This window comes from Megascapheus bottae, chromosome 8, assembly GCF_031878675.1.
Source record: "Megascapheus bottae isolate mThoBot1 chromosome 8, mThoBot2.hap1, whole genome shotgun sequence".
Taxonomy (NCBI): domain Eukaryota; kingdom Metazoa; phylum Chordata; class Mammalia; order Rodentia; family Geomyidae; genus Megascapheus; species Megascapheus bottae.
In genome coordinates, this window is record NC_143516.1 from 33,726,661 (window position 1) to 33,746,096 (window position 19,436).

Consider the following 19,436-nt stretch of genomic DNA (forward strand, 5'->3'; position numbering starts at 1 on the left):
TCCATTAAAAGAGAGGGGATTTTTCCAGTCTTCAGTAGAACTTACAGCAACTGTGAAAGTCCATACTTTAGGACTGACTCCTGACTTATTTCCCCAGGTCAAGTAAGACACCAGGTGCTCATGAACAGGCTTGACCACATGCCTGTCTGCAGGCAGGTTATTCCAACTAAGACTGGAGGAAAGCCCCTCTCACCCCAGGTGGGACATTCCATGTTGGACCTAACAGAAAGTACCCAGCCCTAGACTCTCAGTAATTACAGCCTGATTTTTACTCCTTTGTTTCCTTACTAAGCCCCATAAATGTGGCCCCCAAATCCAGTCCTTCGCACAGCCTCCAAACTCGCAAGAAGGTCTGTGACCCCCACGGGCAATAGTCAATCAAATTTTGCCTATTCCTTTTCCACTCTCCCCCATTTCCTAACACATACTACATTTTAAAAGGCAATGAATGGCACTAAAAATATAAGAAGTAGGACACAGTAAGTCATTCATCAGAGGAAAGCAGACATTGAATCTTCTGTAGAATACAACAGATCTAAAAAAGAATTTCTTTAGATTTCCTTTCTATGATGTATGATTCTAGTTGCCATCCATCATCTTCATGCTATTATTAAAACTATTTTATCCTGCATGTGAACTAGGTGGAGAACACGACAGAGCTCAAGTTAGCTGAGCAGAAAGAACTCAGCTCATAATCACTTGAACATAGAGCTCCGCTCTCTTGCACACCTGAGCTTGTTTCTATTTCAACTCCCTTCCACATACCTCTTCCTACCCCAAGGCTGTCTGTCTCCACTTTGTCCAAGAATGCACATGAACAATGCTGACTAGCAACCACCTGCTTTTTAAATGGCATTCAAAAAGGAATTCCCAGCGCTCAGGTTCCTAACACATTTGTCTACATTTTAAAGGAGCTAACTGATGTTAAAAAGGCGTGTTAGCCAACAGTCCCTTACCCTCTTCTATTGCCAAGAGCTGAAGCTGGGGAAAAGTGGAGAGCTTTCTTTACAGTATAGAATAAGTAAAAGTATGGCAGATAGGGTGAGGGAAAAAGGAAAGAGAAAGGGAAATCATGAATGAGAGGAAACTTGGGGGTTTGGCGGGCTGGGTTTTTCACAGCCCGGCATTTGTTTCCATCAGTCCACTTTTATGAAGTCCAGGTGCATTCTAGGCCAAGTCTCACAGCCTTCACTGCTGGAAGGTCATGAGAGGAAAACCTGATCTTTTCACTCTTGGCGCTGTGACTTCATGTGCTGGGGCCCAGCTACTTCCTCCCTGCTTTGAGTGTCAGCCTGAACTTGCAATTTAGAGGAGTAAAAATCGGGACAAACAGCTGTACAGAGCTGCATTTGGAGCCCAGCAGGAATGCTGACAAAGGCACAGCCACTCTTCATTTTATACTAAGCCATGTGACATAAACAAGGAAACTGACTGGTTCCTTTCAATATGACACTTGGCCTTTTCCCTTTTACTTTGGTATTTTGTTTTATTTTGTAAATATACCCTTAGATGGCACCATCCAAAAATTTGCAATCTGCAGGCAAGGATTTAATATTCAGTCTGCTGCCCACCCCCCCCAAAAGAATACAATTACTTCTCTGTCCAAAAGTTCAACTTTGTTTCCCTCACAGGGTCTTCTGAGTTCCTGTAGCCAACTGGCTCTAGCACAGAAGTGAAGTAATACCTTTCCTCCATGATTTATGTTCTGCTTGATGATAAGTAAGTGAAAATATTATAACGAGAGAGGAAAATGATTCATAACAAATAAGCTCCCCAAAACACAACTCGGTTATAGAGCAGATTCCCTGGAATACACACTTTATATCTAAACAGAATAAACTTACCACTCCACTCATCTATTTCTGTGTAATCAGAGTACTCATTTTACTTCAACCCCTTGCCAACCACATAAAGCTAAGAGCTTTACGTGAACGATGTTATTCACTACTTGGAACAATTTTGCACAGGATTAATCATCCATACTTACAAAGGAAGAACTAAGTATACATAGAGAAGTCGCAGAATCTGCCAGAGAAGCCATGGATAATTAAAATGGCAGCACCACAATGCAGGCAAGCACTGTGGAAACCAGACTGCACCTCCAAAGATCACTCTCCCAGTCTTGCTCTCCCGAGTTGACAATTCACACAACATAGCCCCGAAGCCAGAAATGCATGCTGCATTGTTATTTCTCCAGTATGCATTTCTGAGCATACTAGGTTTGTAACAATTGTATCATTACAAGTGTGTCTTAGATCTATGTCAAATGCATCTCTGCCTGTTGAGTTTAGTAAGACATGGTAGACTGAACTCCCCCTTTCCAAGATGATGTAGTATCTGTAGTCTTTTCCAAGAATGGACTAAACCTTCTGCTCAGCTTTGCAAGGCCACTCTACTAAAGAATAGGAAGTCACCTGTACCTCATCTCCTAAAAGCTTAGCTGAGGTACTCAGTATGTAAGGGGTACTGCTTGATATTTTTTTCTCCTTTTTTTATATATACATGCCAAATTCTACTGAAGAATTCAGCTACACTGGGGAAAAAAAGGAGCTTGGGTTAAACTCATCTCCTAGACTGCAATCCCTCTTCCATTGAGGGATATATTCCTGCACAAAATAGGCACAGGCCCTCTTCTCAGTCTAGCAAGGTATCAAAGGAAGTACCTTACAACTCAGCAAACATGCACTGTAATGATGCTTATAGAATGGGGAGCCTTTCATAAAACCCCTTAGAGAAGGTTCTCTGATAGTACCAAAAGCAGAAGTTTCCCCCTCCCCGCCCAGTCCTGGGCTTGAGCTCAGGGCCTGAGCACTGTCCTTGGGTTTTCTCAAGGCTAGAGCTCTACCACTTGAGCCTCAGCACCACTTCCGGCTTTTTTCTATGTATGTGGTACCGAGGAATCGAACCTGGGTCTTCGTGCATGCTAGGCAAGCACTTTAACCACTAGGCCAAACTCCTGGCCCAGAAGTTCTTTTACAGAGTAACTGACTTACACCCTGAGTATACTGAGTTGTATGCTACAGTATAGTATTGCTATTTACATTTCTTCATAACATTATTTTCTCCTGTGCTTGATTTACTCTTGTGGTTTTTATCATGACCCTAAGAACAACAAGCTACCCTATATATAAATAGGCTAGGTATATCATAGACTAGATTGTACAACTACTCTCTATGATGTTTGCAAAATGACCACGTCATCTAATGATGCATTTGCAGAACATGGCTGTCATCAGGTGATGCATGCTCGCAGACACGTTCACTCAGGGAAGACAGCTCAGCAATCAACATGATGCTGTTTACTCGGTCCAGCTACTTTTGTTTCTTCTTTGCTTAGGGTGCATCTAGGTGTTTTTGTTCTAACTCAAAACATGGAACTTACTAGGTCTTTTCCAACAGTGGGGTCATTCAGAAAGCAGAAGCAACATCTATAAGTCACCCTCTTCCCCAATATATATACACACGTAAAAAAGTAGATGGACAGGTGGCCTGTGTGGTTGCACTTGAACATGGATCCCACTTCTCTAAATGGCAACATTATACAGTTTGAAAGAACAAGACAAAAATCTACCAACTAGGCTGCGCTGCCATCCTCTCCATGTAGTCCTTAGCCAAGTCTCGGGCTTCAATGTTGTCAGGATACAGCACACAGAACATAGCCAGGGCTCCGAGGTTGTTCCCGTAGATTTCATTCCAGCGAGCACTGTAGTCCTTAGGATCCCAGGGGGGCAGGTACTCTAACGGGCTGGAAAGCATGGTGTGCACAGCCTCCGTGAGCCGGGCTGCGATGTGCTCATGTGTGCTGGAGGCCCTGAGCTGGAGCTCCTCGACCTCCGCCCTGGAGAAGTATAGCATGGGGTGGCGGTCGTAGTTGGCATTTGTGAAGGGAATCATGACTTCTGGGTTCTCGTCCGAGATGTAGGCTGACGCGAAGCAAAGCAAATGTATGAAAAACACACTGGGGGCTCCCCGTGTGTGAGTCCTCATCGTGGCATCTGATCTCCAAATCTCCAAGGCAGCCAAACCATCTTCAAAAGATCCTAGAGGAGATACAAAGAAGAGCAAAAGCAGCATGTCAGCCACGGAAAGATCCTAGAGGAGATACAAAGAAGAGCAAAAGCAGCATGTCAGCCACGGAAGCAAGGTGAAAGTAAGAACAGGGAGAGGGGTTAAAAGCCGAGAGACAAAGATTACACATTTTCATTTCTTCACTACAGGACAGGTAAGCTGGTGAAAGCCTGTAATCTTGAGGTGGACAAGAGGAAGATTAGGCTCCAGACCAGTCTGGACAAAAAAGTGCACAAGAACTCGGTTACAAACAATGGCTGAAATGTTGGTGAATTCCAACATCTAACACAGATATAAGAAAAGCAACAATAGGAGGATTGAAGTTCAAGGCCTGTCTCAACTTCATAAAGTGATACTGATCTCAACAATAACCACCACAGCTGGCCAAAGGGTTTATGTGGTAGAGCACCTGTCTGGCAAGCTCAAGACTTGGACTTCAATCCCTAATTCCACCAAAAAAAGACATAACAAATATTTGAGTTAGAAGAAGATGACTGGTACCTAGTCAGTTTTTCCTCACATATTATCATGCACAAAAGTTAAAGTCGGGGCCGGGAGTTTGGCCTAGTGGTTAAAGTGCTTGCCTAGCATGCATGAAGACCCAGGTTCGATTCCTTGGTACCACATACATAGAAAAAAGCCAGAAGTGGTGCTGAGGCTCAAGTGGTAGAGCTCTAGCCTTGAGAAAGTCCAAGGACAGTGCTCAGGCCCTGAGCTCAAGCCCAGGACTGGCAAAAAAAAAAAAAAAAAAGTTAAAGTCTATGGTGTATTTTAACATGAATATAGAAGCCACAGTGCTCAAAAGCTAGTAGTAAACAGTCATGTGGGAATCTGAATAAACCTTAAGAAAATGGAAATACTACACTTAGGAATACAGTCCCTTCACTCACCCTTCTCTCTTCTTCCTTACTCTGTAAGGGATAAAGATAGCTACTTCTATGAGAGTAAAACAGAATGAATAATGTTTAAATATCCTCTCAGTGTGAAGAAAAGTAGAGACCTAGAGGACCAAGAGAGTCCCTTGGCTTCCATCAAGCTAGGCCATGGTGAAGACTAAATAGAGGGCTGCTGAGACTCAAGGTCAAAGGTCAATGCATCTTCATTCAGAAAATACAGTCTTGGAAGTAAAAAGCCCAAATAACATGGATGGATTTCTCTCATTATTTGACACTCTGGGCTGCCTTTTCATTTTACATATGGGATTTTAGTGTCATTTCATAAGCCAAATTTGAAACTAAACTTACAATCTTTTCTTAATTACATTTTTTTTCTGTTTCTTTTCTTCTTTTTTTGTTTTGGCAGTATTGGGGTTTGAACTCAGGGCTTTGCCCTTGTTGGACAGGCGCTGGACAGTTTGAACCACACCTCTAACCCAGTGACTTCATTTTTCTCAAAAGCCCTTTCTTTCACTGGTAACTACTGGTGAAAAGAACGTTCTTTCAAATGTAAGAACATTTAAAAAAAATAAATTCTCAGCCTAGCCTCATCCATATCCCACATCTGGGATAGAGCAAGCATAAAATCCCCCAGAGGAAAGTCAGGGAATTCTTAAAATTCTTAAGAGGGGAAAGGTTATAGAAAGCAGACCAGAAAAAAGACAGTTTTATGTAAATAATGAACAGTGGTTTTCAATTATTAAAGGGGAAAAGCCGATGGTGAAAAATCAGCCTTCCAAGCTGAACACAAACTATTTTTTCCAAGGAAAAACTGCCTCATCACATTCAGACGAGAGAAGGCACACACAATTCCATGTACTGGGAAGGTCAGTCACAATGTGCTTTGTCTCCAACAGAAAGGAACACAGTATCGTCAATCGTGCATGCTGACTTTTCCTTAGACCATAGTGCTTAGACAAAACCATAAACACACTACGTGAAAAGAAAATGGCCAAGGTTTTATAAAGCATTTCAGATTCAAGAGCAGAACCTCTGATGAATAAGATAATAACAACAATAAAACCCTACAAGACCACCATGCTAAAAAACAAAACCCCTATCAAATAGAAATAACTCTTGTACTGTGCCAGTATTATGTCTAGCACCCAAAGCTACAAGGCGGCTGGCTGAATCCTTCAAGGTCAGAGACCCAGCCAAAAGAAACAGTCTTCTGAGGTTAGGCTGGGGAAAGGTGTGGTCTCTGGCATTAGGCAGAAGTGGCTGAGTCTGAAGTACCCTCAAGGGACTATTTCTTTATCTTTTTTAAAATTTTCTTTTTTATTGTTGGGATAATGTATAGAGGGGTTATACTTATACTTGTCATGAATTAGGTGCATTACTTCTCACACATTGATACCCCCTCTCATGTTTTTGTCCCCATTTCCCTCCCCCCACCCCCAAGGGACTATTTCTTGCTCTTCTCATTGAACAATAAGGCTAACAATGTTTTAATGCCTGTATGCATATACTACCTGCCCATGAGTATCAGATGGATGCTCTCATCAATGTAGTTAGCGATGCTGGAGGGATGTGGGCACCCAGGTGAGGGCAGGCTGAAAGGTTTCTTGCAGTCATGCAATTAAAAGTTCTCAAAGCTACTGGCTTGCAATGTATGTATACGTATGTGTGTTGGGGAAGAGAGGGAAGAGTGTAAAGATGGTTTCAGCTTTGGGGAAATAGGGTTAAAAATGTGGAGACCAGAAATTTTCCATTTCAGATTCTATACAAACATTTCCCCAAAGTTGCAAAGTGTGATTTGTTTCATTCTCCACACCACCCACTACCCTCACCCCTGGAAAACTACCTGTCAACCCAGGCAAGAGGATTATAAAGTCCTCCACACTGTAGGGTCTTCACATTCAATAGGATAAAACCCTCTTTATAATTGTAGTCACCTGCCCCACTGCTTTTTGTTATGTGGGGGCAGATCTGAGTTCATCTGAGCAAGAAGAAAAGACCCTGAAGCCCAGAATTCTATACCAAGACTGCCATTTCAACATGGCCAACTATTTCCCATCAAATGATGTGCAGTCACTGCAGAAAGGGGAAAAGTATTCTGGAAAAGTCCAATGGGCCAAGGCAGAACTCACAGAAACAGGACTGCTAAAGAGATCTCAGGAATTGTGGTGCTGACAATTGTACATTGGTTTGTTTGTCTCCTATTGTACCCAGGCCCTACCCCTGGTCTCCCAGCCAGTACGGCCTTGTGGATTCACCCAGGACTTTCACTGTATCTGGCACATAGCACATCACTCAGGCCTCACACTACACATCATGCTTCATAGCCAGCAGGAGCCACATAGTGCTCTGTGCAATGCATCCTATGGTATAAGCCACAGCGGACAGACGGTACCTCAAAGCCAAAGTCGGGCTTAGGATTGAGTGGAGAAGGACTAAACGAACAAGGTAAAAGAAAATCATGCTTCCTCTTATTTGAAGCCAAAGCAAGTTTAAAATTTTCCAGAAGAAAATGTCTGCCAGGAAATTAAAGGGAGAACACGTTACTCATGAAATCTAGACTGTTAAATAACCTGTTACTCACTGGGGTTTTTTTGTTTTTTAAAAGCAGGCCCCAGGCAGGGTGGCACATCTTTGTAATTCTAGTTACTTGGAAAGAAGCAAATAGGATATTCAAAGTTTGAGGCTCTGGCTAATAATAATAATAAGAAGAATGTTGGTAAGACCTTATGGTCCTGTGCATTAGGGTAAAGATCTACTCGATCAAGCCTCATATTACCAAGTATCTGCCTAAAATATACTCAAGTTTAAAAAGTAAATAAATGGACATGGCCAAAACAATTGAGTGTGGCACCTTAATGGCTATATTACAATGGTCAGAGAAAAAATGCCCATTAAAAGCTTGATCAGGGGGCCGGGAGTTTGGCCTAGTGGTTAAAGTGCTTGCCTAGCATGCATCAATCAAGACCTGGGTTCAATTCCTCGGTACCAAATACATAGAAAAAAGCCGGAAGTGGTGCTGAGGCTCAAGTGGTAGAGCTCTAGCCTTGAGAAAGTCCAAGGACAGTGCTCAGGCCCTGAGCTCAAGCCCAGAACTGGCAAAAAACAAAAAACAAAAAACAACTTGATCAGAAAATCCCTAAACTTACAAATTCCTCTTCTCCCTCTCCCAGTCTTTCTCTCCCCGTACCATACACAGTGCCTTTGAGGAAATGAATGTGTACACTAAGAAGTCAGTGTTCTGGCAGCTCCCCTCAGACTCTAGGAGCTCAGCATTTCAACATGGCAAAAACCACCAAATACACCCAGCAGCTAATTCTATTAACACACAGTTTACCCAGAATGCTAGTCTCAGGAGGTTTCTAAAGGACCTTAGAGAGCCTTATTTCCCCTGAAATTTTCTTTTTTCTTTTTCTTCTCTAGTATGCCAATTTTTATTATCTACCTTTCCTTCCTATTCTTTTTTTTTTGGGGGGGTGGTCATGGGGCTTGAACTCAGGATTTAGGCACTGTCCCTGAGCGTTTCTGCTCAAGGCCAGCGCTCTTCCACTTTGAGCCACAGCACCACTTCCCATTCTTTTGTCTTGCATAATAAAACATTCCTAAATTTTTGCTTCATTTATGCAGACAGTGCAGGAATTTAAGGATCCCTGTTACTACAAGACAATTCAGTCAACACAACCATCTCTCTGCCTATATGCCATGTGTATGTGTGTATATATACATATATACACACATACATATATACACACATATGTATATATATAATGCTGTTGTCAAAATATCTATATCTGTCTGTCTGTCTCTCAGCATTATACTTAGTCCAAACTAAATGCATTATAATTGTCTTATGTAACTTTTCAAGGAAACTAAAAAGTATTCTGCTTTAATTCTGATTTCAACAATCTGCTGCAATCAATTGCTGATGTACAGAAAAAAAACTTTGCTTCTATAATCCTAGTTGCTTTTCAAAGATACATTTTCTAATAGCAAAATGGTAAAGTAGTATTGTTCCTTCCCAAACAGAATCGATTCCAGAGGCAGAACTAGAACCTAAGTCCTAAACCAAGTTTCTTTCCTTTATCAAACTATTTTTTAAAGAATTTTTAACATTAGACGTTCCATTTCTGCCATCTTTACACAAAGATAGCACAGAAAGGATATGCTGAGATGGCAGGAGGTGAACCCTCAACTCGTACATCAAGTTTCAGAAATGCTAGGACTGTTTACAGAACGAATCACAGGACCGTATAAAAGATCTTTCAATTCCTCAGAGTCAGAATATATAGAAAAGCCAAGGATAGAAGGGAAAAATGACCCTATAGAAAGTTAGACATGTCTCAGATTAAGATGGATTAACCCCTCTTACATGATGAATGAAAGAAACACAGCAACATGATTGATGGGCTGGAGGGTGGAGTTGGGCAGATGTGCCTACAAATGCCTGCTGTGCTGTCTGCTAGCTTTGATCAGTTAACTTCCAGTCTCAAAGCCTCCATTCTCTCAGCCCCAAACTGGTAGCCACTTCACGGAGAGAAGAAATGTGTGTAATGATCTAAGTTAGCCTGGACTCCAATCTAGAGTAAGAGCTCAATAGATAATTTGCTTCTAATAAAAGATAATTAATTTCAGACATGTGAGATTATCTCATCCTATCCATAAAGTCTTTTCTTTGACAGCAACTAAATCCCCATAATTCAGTTGCAGCATAAATCAACAATCAGAGATATTTACGGACCAGATTCAGGCTATGCTGTTTATGAGACCTGCAGCTGAAATGTTCCTGACTCTTCAATGCACCATTTGGTGGCTTAGGCCTACAATTATAGTTACTCAAGAAGCTGATAACCTGTGGATCACGGATAGAAGTCAGTCTGGACATCTCCAATTAACCAGCATAAAACAAACAAACCAACAACAACAACAACAACAAAAAACCCCAAAAAAACCTGAATTGAAGGTGTGGCACAAGTGGTAGAGCACTAGAGAAGTGCATGCAAGTTGAGTGAGTACAAGAGCTAAATGTCAAATTTACAGTTTCAAATAACTGTTCAACAAAACCAAGCAAAGCTCAGGGAAAACAGAGTAAAATGTCTCCTTCTGCTATAAATTCAGGAAGGCAGACAGATGTGTAGGTTAAGATGGCTGCTTAGGGATCAAAATGGTCCCTTAGTAGGTCAGTTTTTCTATGACTTTAGACTAAAACTACTCCATTTCAAATGAAATTAAAAAAAAAAAAAACACTATCAGAGACAGATTGGAAGATTTCTACCAAGTGCTTACGACTTAATAATAGGGCTTTTTCTTTTCTTTTTTTTTTCTTTTTCTTCTTTTGCCAGTTCTAGGGCTTGAACTCAGGGCCTAGGCACTGTCCTTGAGCTTCTTTTAGTCAAAGCTAGCACTCTACCATTTGAGCAACTTTCAGCTTTTTCCGTTCATATGCTACTGAGGAATTGACTACAGGGCTTCATGCATACTAGGCAAGCATTCTACCAGTAGGCCACCATTCCCAGACCAATGATAGGGTTTGTTTGTTTTTTTTAAACACACACACACATGCGCACACACATATACACAATTACCTCAAAACACCATCAGTGACATAGTATTGGAAATATAAACACAACTACATAGACATAAAAATTTGTGACTCTATCGACATAATGACATACAAACCCTCAGCCTAATTTCAATTATGTTCTAAAATCTAAGTACCAGTGATTGTATATCGAGATTCCCTTCTTGAATACTTGTTTGTTAAATATGTCATTTGAAATATGATGTAAAAATCAATGTTAATAAATTCTTTAATAAAAAAATGAAAAAAAAAACCACCATCAGTGATTGAGACTAAAAAAGAGAGCCACCTTCCTGGGTTTGAATCATAGCACCATCATATCCTTAACTATATTCCTGTTTTCTCTTCTGTACCATAGACAAAATAATAGTACACTCCCTACAGGATTTCTGTGAAGCTTTAAAGGATTTCTAGGATATATATATATATATATATATATATATATATATATATACATACTAGCAGCCACCTTTATCTTCTTCACAAAAAATTCAAAGTTATTCCCACTGAGAGGAAGTACTCCATAACCACAGCAGGAAGTGTTCCCAAAACTCACCCAGAGAACTTGATTCCTAAAATAGGTGCAATGCATTGACTTTGAACAACCTTGCAGTTTCAAGACCCTAAAAATACCAAATGTTTTGCAAAATATGAGTATTTGATGTCAAAAGATTTATCCTTCCTGCTCAACTATGTGATGATAACTTTCAGTCTGCATAGTCTAAGTAACTAAATATAATCTAAGAAAAGCAGAAGCCTTGAAATCTAATACTAATTCTTTAACAAACAAAGTTAATGGATAAAAATTACTGATAGCTGGGAGCTTACAGTTAGAAAAACATCCTAAAAGCAGAAACACCAGCCCTTGTGACATGTGACAGATGAAAAAAATTCTTTCAACTTAAATATTCTTCTAAAAAATGTTGAATGGAAATTCACTTTCATTTCTTGTAAATGACAGTGTACCTTAACTTGCAGCTGATCACCTAACTGTTTTGAATTTGTAAATACAACTCCTGAATTCTGTGCCAGCACACCCCTCTACCCCTTAATTTTTAGATATGTGATTTCTTACCACTGTGATGGTTCAATGGTTCATTTTATGTCAGCTTGACTGGGTCATGGGTTATGAAGGACGTTTAAGTAAACATTATCACTGGGAATGTTGAAAAAGCTTGGCGGGGGGGGGGGGAATTAGCATTTTAACTGACTGAAACAAATTGAATTGTCCTCTTCTGTGTAGATGGGTCTCTTCCAAACCTTTAGGAATCAAAAAATAGTAAGAAGAACCGCTCTCTCCCTCCCTCCCTTCCTTCCCCCCCCTCTCTGTTGTCATTGTCTTCCTCCTCCTCTTCTTCCTCCCTTCCTACCCATCTCTCTCTCTGTCAGATTCCTTGTACTGGGGCACTGTTCTCCCACCCCAGGTTGGAATTCTACCATCTGCTTTCCTAATTTTCAGGCCTTTGGGTTCACCAACTTTACTAAATCTCCAGGTTGCAGACAGTCAATGACTGAAAATTGAGATTTTCATAATCTCAATAATTGGAATCAATTCCCATGATAAATTTCTTTCTAGACAGATAAACTGGGTAGAGAAGGACAGATCTCCTATTAGTTCTGTTTCTCTGAAAAGCCCTAAGTAATATGCCGTTGAAGGCTATTTGGGCAAAACTCATGTTCAGAGACCACCTTGAGAAACTGAGAAGTCTTCTCTTTGTAGCACACTTCCCCAAATCCCTAAGTACCTCTAATATCAACCACCAGATCCTTCTTATACTTTTTCCAAAGAAAAGTTATTGCCTGTACTCTGATTATTTTTGCCACATTTACAAACAGAGGACAGCTTTACAAACAGGGAAGGAAAGTAAGACTTCGGATGGTTAAGTACAGCACCACTCCTTAATGGTCAGGTAATGTCCTCTTGATGTCAGAGTTAAGGTTTTTCTTTGCTATGCCCCACTTTCTTTCTCCTCATGCATGCTCCAGTACCTCGACCCTGGAACTTTCCTCATGTACATAGCCCCACAAACTCATATGGTGGGATGCTAAGGGTCTCTTAAACTCACTCCAATATACTTCCTCCTAATCTGGTTGCCCAAGACACTCTTCTCCTGTTTAAAATTAAGTTCATCTTCCCTTTAAAACTAACTTCTTACTCTATTTTTGCAGGTGGTTATATGAAAATCACTTTGATCTCTTTGTATCCATTTTTTTCTTACATACAATTTTCTCACCAAAATATGCTTCCTCATGCATAAGCAACATTAGTCTGCATTGTTAAAACAGACTCCTGATCAAAACTTTATTCTAGGATTTGGTATCAACTTCCAGGGTGAATGAAGTAAACTTCATTTGGCTACTTTTTTGGATTCATTCAGTACTTACATATGTACTTGCATTTTTTTTCTGGCTCTTCTAGCCAATTGTGTAGACTGGTCATAATTTCATCTGCTGCAGATTTTCACTAAACATGCAAAACATGTTCAGCTTCTCATGCAGGCTATTCTGGTTCCCTCATTTATGGATTTAGCTAGATTTTTCAGAAATATAAACTTTGAGTATGTGCTTCTATTATATCTTTGAAGATTTAGCATCAGTCCCAATCAAGTGTATCCTCTCACAATGATGACTCTAAGAAACAATGAACCCACATGAGATGCCTTACAACACTGTCTAATTCAGCAAGCCTGAGTTACTTAAACCCTACATGTTGGTCATCTCATAAGTTCTGAAATCTTAGAATAAACTACTTAATAAAGAGCTGTGTGTGTGTGTGTGTGTGTGTGTGTGTGTGTGTGTGTGTGTGTGAGAGAGAGAGAGTGATTGTGGTTTGGTTCAAGTGATTTTAGTTTGATCAGATATTTATAATGGTTTACAAGGAACTTCTGTCCTTGCTCAGTCACAAACAATGACATGCTCTCTGGATTCTTTTAATAAAGGCACTAATGTTAGTCACAAAGGCTCCTGTCCCTCAAGATGTAATCAGCTCTACCTTTGGGAATGAGGATTTTACATATGAATGGGTGGGAAACATGGAGATCATAACTTTTTTTACATTCTGTTCTTTGATTTCAAATTTCTTCTTTTATTAAATGTTTAATTATCATATATTAATAGCACTAGGAAGGTTCTACCCTGACAATTCCATTCATAGTGTATGTTGAACAGAGTCACATCCTCCATTCTATTCTCACCATCTCTTTTTTCCTTCAGCATATGTAATTGCATGATATATGTGTACATACACATATATATGTACTATACATACACACAATACACATGATATACGTGCATGCATACACATGCATTACACATGTGTATACATACATCACACATATATGTGCATATTCTATGTGTTTGTGTACATGTTATTATATATCATATTGTTATATGGTCTATATGTGTATCATATATATAATATATTCTGATCTTTTTCACCCTCTTTCTTTTTTCTTTTTTTTTTTTTTTTAATGCCAGTCCTGGGACTTAAACTCGGCCTGGGCACTATCCTTGGACTTTTTCCCTAAGGCCAGCGTCCTACCACTTGAGCCACAGTACCACTTCCGGCTTTTCTATGTATATGGTATTTAGGAATTGAATATGGGTTTTCGTGCATGCTAGGCAAACACTCTACCACTAGGCCAAACTCCTAGCCTTTCACCCTCTTTCTTTCTTTTTTTTTTTGCATTTTTTTATTGTAATTAGTTAAAGGGTTACATGATATTTGCCAGATAGAAGGTGCATTAATTCACGTACATTGATACCCTTTCACATGTCTTGGTACCCATTTCCCTCGCCCCCCACACCCCACACCCATCTTGGTTTTCCCCCCTTCCCTATCAAATTTCAAATAACCAAATACAAATAAATTCAATATATCAGATAACAAAGTGAGATACTATAACAATATGAGATAACCAAGGGACAGCAAAGGAGATGAGAGACAACATAGTACATTAAGGACAACAATCATTCGTTATATGGCTTTTGTTTCAATATCCTGGAGGTCCTTTCAATTAGCTTCATACTATATGGCCTTATGTATCAAGATTTTGCTCTATTACAGATCTCTGCTAGTAGAACCCAAGGTTTCTACTGATTATGACAAATGAGGGAAACCATTGAGCCTAAGTTCCTTTGAGTCTGGCTTACTTCACTTAATATGATTTTTTCTAAGTCTTTCCATTTCCTAACAAATGGGGCGATGTCATTCTTTCTGACAGCAGCATAGAATTCCATTGTGTACAAATACCACATCTTGTTGATCCACTCATCAACTGAGGGACATCTAGGTTGGTTCCATATCTTTGCTATGGTGAATAGTGCTGCAATGAACATTGTTGTGCTAGTGGATTTAGTATGCCCTTGTTTCTGGATGGTTGGGTAAATGCCAAGTAGTGGAATTGCTGGGTCATAGGGGAGTTCTATGTTTAGCCTTTGAGGCACTGCCATACTGCTTTCCATAGTAGTTGAACGAGTTTGCACTCCCACCAACAGTGTAGTAGTGATCCCTCCTGGCCACATCCCCTCCAGCATCTGTTATTATTCGTTTTCCTGATCCTGGCCATTCTAACTGGAGTGAGGTGGAATCTTAGAGTTGTTTTGATTTGCATTTCTTTTATGACCAGAGATGTTGAGCATTTCTTCATGTGTCTATAGGCCATTTTTGTTTCTTCTTAAGTCTTTGGCCCATTTTTTAATGGGATGGTTGTTACTTTGGAGATTAGTTTGGGAGTGATTCAACTTTTTGAGTTGTTGATATATTTTAGATATGAGGCCTTTGTCCGTTGTTTGGTTGGTGAAGATCTTCTCCCACTCTGTAGTCTTCCTAATTAATTTACTAGCTATGTCCTTTGCCATACAAAAGCTCTGCAGTTTAATGCAGTCCCACTTATCCAGCCTTTCTCTGATTTGTTATGATTCTTGGTCCTTATTAAGAAAGTTTCGACCTGTGCCAAGGAGGCCTAGTGTATCTCCTATTCCTTCCTGTAAAGTTTTCAGTGTGTCAGCTTTTACCTCCAGGTCTTTGATCCATTTGGAGTTAATTCTAGTGCAAGGTGACAAAGAAGGATCCAACTTTAGTTTTCTGCAGGTGCTTAACCAGTTCTGCTAGCACAACTTGTTGAAGAGGCTGTCTTTCTTCCATTCTATTTTTTTGGCTCCCTTGTCAAAGATTAGGTGGCCATAGGTCTGTGGTTTAATATCTGGGTCTTCAGTTCTATTCCATTGGTCTTCAGGCCTGTTCTTGTGGGTCTTCGTGCACGCTAGGCAAACACTCTACCACTAGGCCAAACTCCTAGCCTTTCACCCTCTTTCTTTTCTTTTCTGTCTCTCTTCTACTATTCTCCTACCCCAATAGTCCTCCCTTCACATTCAAGTTCCATCCTCATCCTCATCTTAGGTTTAGAATTCACAAATGAATAAAACACTTGATGTTTAGCTTTTTTTTAAATCTTAGATGATCTTGCTCAATGTGATGGTTTTGAGTTCCACCTACTTTTCCACAAATGGCAGAGCTTCATTTTTCTTTGTATATACTGAATTTTCTTTGTATATACTGAATTTCTTTACCCACTCATCATTTGTTGAGCATCTTGTCTGATCCACAGTTTGGTACTGGAAGAAAGCTACAATTTTTTTTTTCTGGTCTGATCATTTACATTCTCCTCCAATTGCATGTCCAAGAGAGGAATTTAGTTCTTTTTCTTTTTGTTACTGGCAGGGAGTGCCACAGTTTGAACACAGGACTTGGTGGCAGCCAAGCAGGCACTTGCCACTTAAGGCAAACCTCCAGCTCTGGACTTAAACATTTATGATTTTTTAGGTTTTAGGAACTAACAAAATTTGAAATACATAGACACTAAGCAAAAGGCTTAAGGGAAAGTAAGTTATTGGCATTACACTCAGAAGTTTAGTTCCTAGGACACTTTCTACATGCACTCCCATGAATCATAATGAAACTCAGAATACCACAGAATTGGTTTGTGGAACAGTGATACACACATATCATTAATCCAGAGACTCAGCCTATTTTCCCGTACTTCCCATCTCAGTTGCTGGCCACCAAGCCTGTCAGGAATTCAGGAACTGGCTCCCTCTCCCTCCTCTAGCCTACCTTTCTATTACTCTCGAAACCATCGGCAAATTCTTTTGGTTGTTCCTCTAGATCCATCTACTCTTCCCATAACTATGATGGCTTAAGACACACACACTCCGTGGTGCCTACAACAGCCCCTGAACCAGTATCGCTGTATTCAAATTGATCTCCTTGAATCAGATGACTTCAACAGATAATCAATGTCACCTTTGTCCATCAGAATTCAGATTAAATACTACCACTCTGTTTAGAAATCTCCAAGAGCCAGATGTGGTGGCTCACACTTGTAATTCTAGCTACTCAGTAGGCTGAGATCTGAGGGTCTCGGTTCAAAGCCAGCCTGGGCACGAATGTCTATGAGACTCTTATCTTCAATTAACCACCAGAAAATCAGAAGTGGTGCTGTGGTGCAAGTGATAGAGCACTAGCCTTACGCCAAAGATCACAGGGACAGCACCCAGGCCCAGAGTTCAAGCCCCATGGCCAACAACAACAAAATCTCCAAGAACCAGGAACACCTCATGTGTACAGAAACAGCAAGGAAGCCAGTGCCAGCACGTAGGAAACACTTACAAAATATTTATTGAATGGGTAAATTTAGTGAATGTGAAAAGATGTAAAGCTTTAAATAGAGATAATTACACAGCTGCATAAATATATAAAAAGCAGTAATAAATATTTTTTTGTGTGGACTGAGACAAGCCATTTGGAGGTGAAATGCACTCAACACTGGAACCCTTAGGACCATTCAGGGTCATTACAAGAGTCTACTGAGTGTGGCAGTCTGTGCCCAGTCTCCTCTCACCCTTCCCAAAGGCATTAGGCTCTCACTAGATCCATGCCAGGAGACTGGGCAGGGCATCACTCCCAAAGTCTCTCCAAGGCCACCAATAATATGCCAGATACACTGTGATCACAGCCGTGTCCTGAAGGTCTTTTTGGTTCCTGATAATCCACACACACATGGTTTCCAGGAGTCTTCTCAGGATCTTTTTTATTTTTAATTCTGCCTTGAATCATTCAGCCATCCCACATGGGGTTATACATCGCAATGCCCTTCCTCAAGACCAGTAAACCCTTGCTTTACTTTTCATTTACTTACATGGTTCTGCTTTGAAATTTAAAGCAATCTGCATCATGTTCCAACTTTTAACCTTTGTCCAAGGATAATTATTAGTACATAATGGTTTTTGCTGTACAGGCTTTATTAGTGTCACTTTTGCACATGTTCAAAAAAGTACTGTTCGTACTTTTTTTAATGCCCTGAAGAAAGACATTTTTATCATGTCTTCTGTAGCTGTACCAGTATTATTATAGTGTATGAAAATGTAATATGGTGGATATTTATAGCTGTACCTTTTAAAACTAGTTAATAAAGCTGTTTTGAGGGAAAAAAACCTTCATTTGACTGTTGGAGATTGCATATGCTATGTAAAAGAACAAGAAGCTCTGAAGTTTTAGATCATGTATCCACATGACAAAAACAACATTAAAAACAAAAACAAAAAAGAACATGATCTTATAGAAATACTCTAACTGTGTTCCATAGTCGCAAAATTTCAAGAGATGCGAGATGCTAAGGTCACAAGACCACAGGAAAGGTGAATAATATAAGCAAAGGTGCTCATCCCATGGCTAGCATATTAAAGGTGCTTAAAGGGTTCTTCTTTACAGAGAGAGAGAGAGAGAGAGAGAGAGAGAGAGAGAGAGAGAGAGAGAGAGAGAGAGAGAGAGAGAGAGAGAGAGAGAGAGAGAGAAGTATTTCAACTCAACTCCTGAACCACTGCCAGATACGCAATGTTTATGTCTGTGTGCATGCACAGGTCAGGAATGCTGACCTCAGTGTCTGCAGCCTGGTCTTGATGAATCAATTGTCTGTTCTTCACTTCCTATGGCATCTGACTCAGATAGTGTGAGTCTGTTTCTTGGCATCTCATAATTTTTTCTCCGGTGTCATTTACCTACCCAAACTTTCATATTCACCCTACCTATTAGATCTTTTCTCCTTAGTTACTGATTTGGGTCAAACTCAAGGAATATATTTGTCCATGCTGGAGAAAGCTGTGCTAAGTTTTGAAAACATTTTTTTTCCTCATGTCTTAACTCAAATAGATATGGGAACTGCCTGACCACCAGTTTTGTAATTCTTATATTCAGTGAGCTGGGAATGAAACAGAAGATATCACTTAACATCCTTTCAAATGAAACTTTCTGAAGTAACCGACTCTTTCCACGACTCTTTATCCTCTGATGTGCTCTCTCAAGGGGGACAAAGCTCAGATTCTCATAATCAGAAAGCAAGAAGGAACCAGCCGCTTCAATCTTGAAGGATCTGTTTTCTCTCATTGACTCCAGCAACGGCCTTGTGCTTCATTCATTGCTTGAAATTTAGGTACTCTTTTTCATTCTCCCAACTTCCTTGGTGGCTTAAAGAACCTCAATCAAGGGCCAGGAGTTTGGCCTAGTGGTAGAGTGCTTGCCTAGCATGCACGAAGACCCAGGTTCAATTCCTCGGTACCACATACATAGCAAAAAGCCGGAAGTGGTGCTGAGGCTCAAGTGGTAGAGTGTTAGCCTTGAGAAAGTCCAAGGACAGTGTTCAGGCCCTGAGCCCAAGCCCAGGACTGGCAAAAAAAAAAAAAAAAAAAAAAAAAAAAAACCTCAATCACATTTGCTCACTTGCCTGAATCCCTACCCTAAGCTGTCTGAGCTACACAGCAACACACCTATTCGCTTATTTATCTCCAACTGATTCCTCCATGCATTCCTTACCATTGATATTTCAACATTTTTACCTCTT

The 19,436-nt window shown here is 40.2% G+C and overlaps 1 protein-coding gene across 2 annotated transcripts in view; it reads right to left on the minus strand.

Moving 5' to 3' along the window:
- Positions 1-19,436, minus strand: part of Dse (dermatan sulfate epimerase) — a 54,180-nt gene that overhangs the window by 17,642 nt on the left and 17,102 nt on the right. For both annotated transcript variants that reach the window (XM_090338247.1, XM_090338248.1), the window contains exon 2: positions 3,572-4,040. In XM_090338247.1, coding sequence (XP_090194373.1) covers positions 3,572-4,040 — 469 coding nt within the window. The remainder of the gene's footprint in view (positions 1-3,571; positions 4,041-19,436) is intronic.